Source organism: Gossypium hirsutum, chromosome A11 (assembly GCF_007990345.1).
Source record: "Gossypium hirsutum isolate 1008001.06 chromosome A11, Gossypium_hirsutum_v2.1, whole genome shotgun sequence".
NCBI classification, from domain to species: domain Eukaryota; kingdom Viridiplantae; phylum Streptophyta; class Magnoliopsida; order Malvales; family Malvaceae; genus Gossypium; species Gossypium hirsutum.
In genome coordinates, this window is record NC_053434.1 from 114972819 (window position 1) to 114983255 (window position 10437).

Genomic DNA, 10437 nt, shown 5'->3' on the forward strand with positions numbered 1-10437 from the left:
TAAATACAACTGAGATAAAATAAACCAGCCAGCAGAGATGGGTAAGCATGTTACAATGATAGAATATGTTTGCAAATGGGCAGAATTAACTGTTGAAAAAGGATTGATAGATTCAATTCCATCAATGAACATCTTCCACAGAGATATATTTGAAAGTCATCCTCAAAGGAAAAAGCCAAAAGCCAAATACCTAAAGATTAAGTTCTAATCCGAGTCCTCTACACCTTAGGATAGATACAAAAAATACACAGAATTGAGTAGAAACCTAACAAAAGAATGGAATAGCACACACACACAAAAAAAAAACACAACAACAACAACATGGAAACATTTTATCAACCACTCAACAACAATGAAGAGCATCAAAGAATGATCTCATGCTAGAAAATATGATCTACAAAATTGTGAATAAGCTCAACAAAAATAAGAACTCTTAGTAGAGATAACTTTCACATAGAATTTTTTTCATACATATATTTTCCCATATCCAAAACATATATTTCCTTTAAGTTTTCTTCAATAATAAAGCAGAAACAACATGCTCAAACACACAACAATTGCTCGAAACAAGATCTCTTAAGCATAATAAATAAAGGAAAAGTTCATTACAGTATAATTGTACAAACCACTAGAAGAAGAGCCTGATTCACCACTAGATCCACTGGAACTACAACATTTGTTATTTCTATGGGTTAACCCTTTCTCAATTGCTACTGGAGGGTAACTGCTACCAACTATATCTATGACCTCATCAACTTGATCATTACCGAACAAGAAAGAGAAGAAATATTAGTTTTTGCAATGATTTGGTTTACTACTACCTTGCTATCTGTAAATAAATCCAAAAATGCACAGAGGTTGGTAAATTACCTTTACACGGTTGCATTGATGAATTGCTAAAGCCTGACTCATTAAGAAGCTACAAAAACGGAAAAGACAAAGCAATATCATAAATGCCAATGTTGCATTTTGGATAAAAGAAAAAGAAAGGCACCAAAGGATGAGATAGATGCATAAGGATACCTCTATATCACAGGATTCAGCTTTTGCTTGGTTTTTTTGCTTCTTTAGCAAATAGTTATCCAAAAGTTTATGCAATTTGTACAATGTTTCATGACTTAGAGTATTAATATCGATCTCAATCTCATCCTCACCCATTTGACCATCACTAAAACTCTGCTCTTTAAGAAAGTCAACAATGTTTTCAGGCAATTCTCCCAACAAAGACTCTAATTCTGTGCTCAAATTATGTGATAAAGGGTGAGAAGGATGAACGTGAAAGCGGATCGTAAAGTTTGTCAAAGTCGCGGAATTGACTTAGGGCTCTAGACATTCGGAAAGAAACTTGGATTTTTTTACACAACCTGAAACGAAATTAAATCCAAGTTAGATAAAATAATTAAAACAAATAATAAATCAAAGATTAAGAAAGTGAATAAAGAAGATAAATGAAAAGATAGAACATGGCTTGTAGAAGTCCTAAGAAGCCTTGGAAACACGAAGAATCCACAACCCCCTTCAAATAGCTCTAATTTCCCCTCCAAGATAAAAACCTTGGCAAGAAAAAGTTTGAAGATGATCCCCACAATCTAAAAAGATTGTTAAAACTCTTCTAAAAGAAACTCAAGAGAAATTCTTGAAAAGAAAAACTCAGAGAGAATTTATTACTCAAAAGAGAAATAGAATAATAATGAATTGTCTATTTTGTGTACAATGCGAAGGCCTATATATAGGCTGGCTAAATAAATCTAAATAAAACTCCTAAGTATACTAGAACTCTAATTTAATCTAAACAAGAAGTAGTTTTAAATTAAACTTTCTTGTTAAGATAAAATTCCTAAATAACTTAAAATACTTAATAATTATCAAAAATTCGGAATAAAACAATAATAAAATAATAAGAGCTGATAAATAAAATATTGGGCTCATATATAATAAAAATTAAACCTAAAACCCAAGCCCAATATGATTTAAACTCAAATTAAAAGCCCAAAACTCGTAATTCCCATCTCAGAAATTCTGCTCGCGTAGTCTTCACTAAAATGGTCATAAATTGAGCTCCCGAACTCAAAATTGAGTGATTCAAAATGCGTTTCGAAGCTAAGAGATAGATATTCAAACACCATGAAGACATCTCAACCCAGAAATGCTAGGAACCCATCCAAAAATTCGTCAAAAGTATGCTGATTTCCCAAGCCTGAAAATTGGCAATTTTGATGATTAGAATCTAATAAATTTCACCCCATCTGTGCATTTATCATTCTCCATTTCCTCAAAAAGATTCATCCTCGAATCTTGTCTTTGATCAAGTTCTGATTTAATTTGCTTAGCCTTTGACATTGTTGTTGAGCCTTGAAGTAGTGTGAATCCATCACATCCATGGGTCTGAAATTGTGCCTTGAGACCTGCATCATTATGCTTCTCCCAATCGGTCATGATCTGTTTGATGGGCTCTAGCTTGACCATAGCATCTTTTTGGTTAACTTTTTTTTTTAAAGGTAAAACATTATTATTCGTTTCACCTTCTATAAGTGTAGTTGCTGCTGAAGGCAGAGCATCAAGATTTTTCGTTACAGGCAACAAAGAATCAAAGAAACAAAGAAAGGCAACAAATTTCAGGCATAAAATTGATTAAAAGTGTGGACAAGTAAAGAACAACAAGAAAAAAATAGTTTTATGCTATACCTTAAGCCAAGACCCAGCGAAGAATTCATGGTAGATTTGCCTGAGAAAGAGGGAAAGAGAGGAAACAAAACAGAATATGCTGAGAAGAGAAGATATGCGACAGACTTTTACCTGGAAGAGAAAATGAATAACGGAAGAAGGAGAAGGAATGAAGAACGGAAGAAGGAGAAGGAGCCTTACCTGGATGAAGGAGGAACCGAAAAAGGAACCGAAGAAGGAGAAGGAATGAAAAACGGAAGAAGGAATGGCACTGATTTGATTTGCAACCCAAGGGGAAGGGGAAGGGGAAGGGGAAAAGAGAGAAGAAGGCATCATTTTCCGAAAAATGTCTTACCGAATTCAAAAGGGTAAGACATTTTCCCCAAATTGCAGGTTATTTTACCCGTGTTTGGAAAATATTTTTCAAATGTAAAATATTTTCAAGCTTCCAAACACTGTAAAAGTAGGAAAATATTTTCTGGAAAATTATATCCCTGCAAACAAACGCACCCTAAATTTTTTTTCAAGTTTCTTCAATGTTACATCAATAGCAAGAGGAAATCAAAAAACAGCGTTCAAGTCCTTCAAACTCTTCTAAAATAGCATCTTGATCTAAGATCTCCTCATCTCAACCTCTAGTATGGAAAAGCAAATTATAGGGAGCCTCAACAAGTAATGTTATTGAAGCTGTTGAAAGCTCAATTGATCCTCCACTAATTAAAATTGAACCTACTACTTGTCTAAAGGTATTGTTGCTATGAATCCTCAAAAACCTCTAGTACATGACTTTTTTTTTATCTGATTTATTGTTCTACTTCTAAAAAACCATTATTGAAGATTGAAATCTCTTGGATACATGACAAGAGCAACAACAACTAAAGCAGTAGAAGAAGCCTTTGAGCACGTGCACACACAAAAAAGAAAAACAACTGATAAAGGAAAGACTTAATCCATTTCTAATGATGATGTCCCATTATCAGACTTTGTGGCTAATTAGATTGCAAGGAAGAGAACAAAGAGGCCTAATGTCCCCTAACTGCCACATATATATATATATATATAATATTGAAAAGAGTAGGTGCTACTAAGTTATTGAAAGAATGTAGATTGTACTTTTGAACCAAAGAAGTCAAAGTTCCTAAATGTTGTTTGTACAAAAAAGAATGAAAATAATGGTTGAAAAAAAAGGGACTCATTCATGTAAATAATGGTTGATACACAAATTATATGTTTAAAGCAAATTAATTTTTAATAATTTTTAAACTTTATATAATTTATAAAAAAAACCTTGAATTAATCCGAACAAAAGGTTTTCTAAATTTACATTGTACCCGGACAAAAATAAAATTCAAATTCATTTTGGACTTAACTTTTAAATAGGTTTTTATTAATTTTTAAATTCTTTTGAATTTCATCTAATATTTTTATAAATTTTAATAATATTTTACATATTTATAAAATTTTAAAAAAATTAAAACTTTATAAAAAATATTTATAAGTTTTTTTTTAAATAAGCTTTGGAATGAATGAACATGGACAATCATATGTCCAAGTTTTTTCCAGTAAAAAAATTAAGTATTCCTTTTAATTTTTATTTTTTTAAAAATTTGTATTTTGCTAACATAACACAATCTAAAAATTTCATATGTCTCGCACTTAACACCATTATAAAAAAGATACCAAAACTCTTGATGGAATGAAAATTTGGCACTAACTTGCGAAAAAACCATAAATACCAATTTGAGAGAGAAAGTGACAAATTCAATAACTAAATGAGTATTTAAGCTTATTTATATTGAAATCAATTTAGACATGCATTAAATTTCTAATTGTGTTTAAATGATAAAGAAATGAAAAAGAAGACATAAAATTTGAGCAAAAAATAAACATTAATAAAAATAAGTTACAATAATAAATAAAACGAATGATAAATACGTAATATGTTAAATATTTTGTAAGCATATTTAGGGTGTGAAATTCAGTATAGCTGAAATAACAAAAATGAGGATAAAGCATCATTGAGCTCTCATACATTTAATCCTTAATTTGGAAATAATAGATGAATTCCACACTGTTTTACCTCGCATTGTAAGGAACCCCACCCTTCAATGTAGAAATGAAAGGAAGCCACATTGTAAATACGGTTGTTTGATGCCTCAATTTTAACAATCTCCCTAACTTTGAAACCATCATACAAGAGGAACACGTGATCTGACAATCGACTTCCAAATGAAAAGGAGGAAGAACAACTGAAGCAATGATTGTCGCCGTTACAGGATTTTAGATGACATTCACATCTAATGCCAAATCCCCTACCACTATAAGAAGAGTCTGGGAATGAAACAACAGCAGAAGCAACGAAACATGGAAAGTTTATCCAGCTATTATTAGAGCACCACTCTGAAGGCAATTGGATGTTTATGGAAGATCCTAAGCTTTTGAAATCAAACCATTCCGGGATTTCACTTCCAGGGACGCATGTAATAATGCAAGCTCTTTTTTTGCTTTCTGGGGGTGCCTGTTTGATTACAATTATTAGAAACATGATAGATTATTCAGCATATAGCTATCCAGAAGAAGAAGCTGACCTGATGATAATCTTTTAGTAGAGTGACCATATGCTCAAATGGCATCTCCAACTTTGGTGTTTTAGCACTGCTCACAGCTTTCTGAACCAGCTGGAAGCAGTTGGTAAATAGCCAAACCAAGGGTTTACAAAACACTGCTTGCTTCAAAACCTTCTTAATGCTTGACACTTCCTCTAGAAAAGTGCTGTCATCTGCATCTATATCATTCCCCACACCTTTCTCACCCAGTTTGAAGCAGTTCCAAAATTTCAACTGCAAGAATCGATTCGATCCATCCTCACAAAACAGTTCTTGCTCAAAAAGCTTCTTAATGCTTGAGATATCCTTTAATGAAGTACAGTCATATGCATCTAAATATACCAGGCTTGGTGGAAGCTCCGGTAATGATTTCAATCTCTTGCAATTCCTCAAGATTAACTCATGCAAAGGAAATTGTTTGATGGTTGTGGGCAAGTTCTCAAGATTGCTTTCAGATAAATCTAATTTGTGCAATGAGGATAACCCATTGAGATCTTTCTGATTCACTGGTCTGCCTCCATCCGCAGTAAACAAGTTTTTTACGATTAGATTTGAATTACTACAAACAAGGTTTTCACAGTTGTTCAATCTCAAATCCTTAAGACCAATAAGATTATCAATTGAGGATGGTAATTCCTTTAAAACTGTTCTGCTTAAATCAAGTTCATACAGGCTGTCCATGATTTCTGGGAAAATTTCCAATCTTGAGCAACCTTTAAGATTGAATTTCTCTAGAGATTGCAATTTATAAAAACTGTTAGGAAGATAAATAAGGTTTTCACAGTTGTTCAATCTGAAATCCTTAAGACTAATAAGATTGCCAATTGAGGATGGTAATTCTTTCAAAGCCGTTCCAATTAAATCAAGTTCATACAACCTCTCCATGGTGTCCATAATTTCTGGGAAAATCTCCAATCTCGAGCAACCTTTAACATTGAAAATCTCAAGAGATTTCAATTTATAAAAACTGTCAGGAAGGCAAACAAGATTTTCACAGTTGTTCAATCCCAAATATTTAAGACCAATAAGATTGGCAATTGAGGATGGTAATTCCTTCAAAGCTGTCCCGCTTAAATCAAGTTCATACAGCCTCTCCATGGTTTCCATGATTTCTGGGAAAATCTCCAATCTCGAGCAACCTTCAAGACTGAATAACTCAAGAGATTTCAATTTATAAAAGCTATTAGGAAGGCAAATAAGGTTTTGACAGTTGTTCAATCTCAAATCCTTAAGACCAATAAGATTGGTAATTGAAGATGGTAATTCTTTCAAAGCCGTTCCGCTTAAATCAAGTTTATACATCTCCTCCATGGTGTCCAAGATTTCTGGGAAAGTCTCCAATATTGAGCAATTTCCAAGATTGAAATTTTCAAGAGATTCCAATTTATAAAAGCTTTTAGGAAGGCAAACAAGGTCTTCACAGTAGTTCAATCTCAAATCCTCAAGACCAACAAGATTATCAATTGAGGATGGTAAGCCCTTCAAAGCCGTTCCACTTAAATCAAGAACCCTTAACCTCTCCATAGTGTCCATGATTTCAGGGAAAATCTCCAATCTGGAACAACCTTGAAGATCGAAATACTCGAGAGATTTCAGTTTATGAATACTTGAGGGGAGAGATTTAAGCCTCCTGCAACCCCATAGGTAGAATACACGAAGATTAGTTAGACATTCGATGGAGGAAGGAAGTTCTTCAATTGCAATTCCTTCTAAACATAGCTTTGTGACATTCGGTGAAACCTCTCCAATACTAAACAGATTTGAGCAGCCACTAAGATAAAGTTTGGTGAGGGATGTGGCTTTATAAAAGCTAGGCAGAGATCTAAGATTTTTACAGAAACTGAAATTCAAAAGAGTTAGCTTCTCAAGATGTTGAAGGGATGAAGGAAGCTCAATCAAGTTAAAACACCAGCGAAGGTTTATCTTTTCAAGATTTGTAGCACTTGAGAGGTCCGGGATTCTTACAAGATTCTTGGAATGGTGGAGTCTGATGACCTTTAAATTTCCTAAATCCTGCATGCAACAGGACGCGGTGTTTGATAAATTTGTGTACATTGAGATGTGACCAAAAAAATCATGAAAGTGCAACAAAACATTAAACTATCTTCAAAATGGTATGTTAATTTGAGTGGTAGAGCCAACATCGCTCAAATTTTGGTTTAATCTAAAATTAGAATTCCTTTTAAAATTCAAACTCAATTTGAAATAGAAGTTGAAATTATGGTGTTCCCTCGGTAGGCTCATTATTTTTCTAACTTCAAACAATTAAAACGAGTACAATTTCAACTTTAAAGTTGATTATTTATTTTCAAATTCGACTTTAAAATAATAAATACTTATTTTACTCAGTGACTAAAATGTAAATTTTTGAAAATTAAGTTACCAAAATAATTTTTTTTTATAAAAATGATAACTTTTTTAAAATTATATTGTTATATGTAGACATTATGGCATGTTAAACATTGATGATTGTTGTTACATTATCATATTATCCAATCATTAGTAAATAGAGCTATTAACAATCATAATTATGGAGCTTACTAATCAATATTTTCCATTATATTTTTTTTGTTAATTGCTAATTAGAAAAAATAGCTAATAATTTTACTATAGAAGAATTTGCATTTACTAAAAAGTAAAAAGAGTACCTGTTTCCCCTCCCAGAGTTGTTTGACATTGCTATATCTCATATCAAGTTCAACTAGGTACCTTAGATCAAACTTGGTGGGCAAAGATCTCAAAGGGTATCCTTCCCAGTAAAGGTACCTTAGCTCGTTAGGAAATGATAAAAGCCCTTTAAAAAGTAAGATTTTTCCACAAGTATGATAGAATTTGAGAAATCTAAGCCTTTGCATCTTCATAAAGGCTATCGGTTCCAATTCCAACTTTGCAAGTTTGGACATATCAAGTACAATGCCTCTGAGCATTTCCGTTCCCTAAACCCAGGAGCAGTATATGGAGTTAAGATATAGGCAAAAACATGAACTCAAGATAATTATCATATACATGCATGTATAAGTGAAGGAAATGAACAGGGCCCTTACATTGTTTTTTGTTAGCACATCATAACTATCCTCAGGAATCCACAGCCTACTGCGTTTTTCAAGCATTAAAGGTGATTCATTGCATACAATATTCCAACCCATCTGTTGCAATAAATCATGGATTGCTATCTGATTTTGTGAAACAGATATAAGAGATTTATCAATGAGGTTCTCAATTCTTGAATACGCAAAGCCATAACATGAATCCATAATCCATGTTACAATGTCTCGATCCTTCCCTTTAAAGAAACAAGCAATGTCAAGAAACATTTCTTTCTCTTCACATTCTAGTCCATCAAAACTCCATTTCAACAGTTTCTGAATGTCCGGGTTAGGAACTTGCTTTAGTTTCTTTACTTCACTTTCTTGGTAGCTTTTGGTCTTGCCACAAAGAGAGGATCCGATAACTTTAATAGCTAAAGGGTTTCCATTAGCAAAACTTAAAACCATCTGTGATAGCTTCAACTGATGATATTCCATGGGGTTATTGCTTTTGAAGGCATGTTGAGAAAAGAGCTGAATTGATTCATCTTCATCTAATTCCTTCATTTCATAAATGAGATCAATGCCATACTGGATAAGCACTTGTTTATCCCTAGTTGTAACGATGACTCGACTTCCAGGACCGAGTCGATTGTTTCCTCCGAATAAAAACTCGAGTTGGCTTAATTTAGACACATCATCACAAACTACCAAAACCTTCTTCCTAGAAAGCCTATCCTTAAGAAAGCCTGATCCAATTCTGGAAGTTGAGATACATAAATTTTCATCTTCCAATATGGCTGAAAGAAATTTCTGACGCAATTTAAATAATTTTCCTCGTTCTTCATATTCTCTAACATTTGCAAGAAAGAAGTAGCTTTGGAAACCATTTAAAACATGGTGAAAAATGGCTTCGGCGAGTGTAGTTTTCCCTGTACCTCCCATGCCCCAAATACCTAGCTTTCGAAAATCTGGGATTTCGTCTTGAAATAATGACAAAACTTTCTGCATCCGCCTCTCAATTCCAACTAGACCTTCTAAATTAGCATTTGAGGTTCCACAATTCAGTTTGTTCATTATATCTTTGACAATTTTATCTACCAGTATTGAGTCAGGCCTATATATCAAATGAAGAAACAAATTAAGATAGAAATAAAAGGGAAACAGAAGCAAATGAATAAAAATGATCAAGTGAATCAAAATTTAATTCAATTGATTCATAGGGTCACTTAAAAAAAAGACATTCAAATATATATCTAAAATTCAAATTTCACCATTTGCAGCCCTTTTTAAATCCTCAAATTATAACTTTTTTTTCTTGGAAATAAATATATCAATAGACTGGACAATAGATTTTATGCATGAGAGAATCGTATGAAGGTATCGTGAACTTTGAGTTAAAGAACGAAAAAAACGTTGATCTCTATGCCTACAAAATTATGGTCCTTCAATATATGACAAAAATATTTAAAAGAAATCGAGAAGTTAAGTCTTTCATATAAAGTATCTGGATAGCATAAATGAATCACTGCTTGAATCTGTGCTGAATCTCTCTTCTTCCAAATCAATATATGTATAATTTAAAAAATTAAAAAGGATTGAATGTAAACAAAAGGAGATGCAATTACCGAGTGACTTGTGAATCCCAACCGGATAAATTGGCAGCTGCAGTCAAAGCACTTCTCCAGGACTTCACCCTTTCAAGCTCATGCTTAAAATTTTCTTCATGCTTTGCAAATGCATCTGCAAAACTCCCTCTTTGTTTCCGTACATCTGAGGGGTCTACACCGTAAAATACAGGAACAACACATTTGTTGCAGTCCATGATCTTGACCAGCTCGTCTAAGCACCATCTGGAAGAAGCGTAGTCTTTGGAGAAAACAATTACTGAAACCCTTGATCCTTGAATGGCCGTCAACAGTGCCTCGGAAATTTCATCACCTCTTCGAAGCTTTTCGCTGTCTATAAAAGTTTCGATAGTCTTTCGACACAAATCATTGTACAGATGACTTAAGAAACCATCACGAGTATCCTCGCCTCTGAAGCTAAGGAAAACATCATATGTCCTTGCTTTGATCATATCAACAGCAGAAGAAGAAGATGTTGAAGCAAGCATATTGGTGTTCCACCGGATTTGATGA

The 10437-nt window shown here is 33.3% G+C and overlaps 1 protein-coding gene across 1 annotated transcript; it reads right to left on the reverse strand.

Moving 5' to 3' along the window:
- Window positions 1-4628: 4628 nt before the first annotated feature.
- Window positions 4629-10437, reverse strand: LOC107948201 (disease resistance protein RPV1). The gene is made up of 5 exons (XM_041079998.1): window positions 9925-10437; window positions 8315-9413; window positions 7919-8206; window positions 5253-7283; window positions 4629-5182 (listed from the first exon to the last, which is right to left on the reverse strand). Exons 1-5 carry the CDS (start codon window positions 10410-10412, stop codon window positions 4706-4708), a joined length of 4383 nt encoding a protein of 1460 aa, XP_040935932.1. The 5' UTR covers window positions 10413-10437; the 3' UTR covers window positions 4629-4705.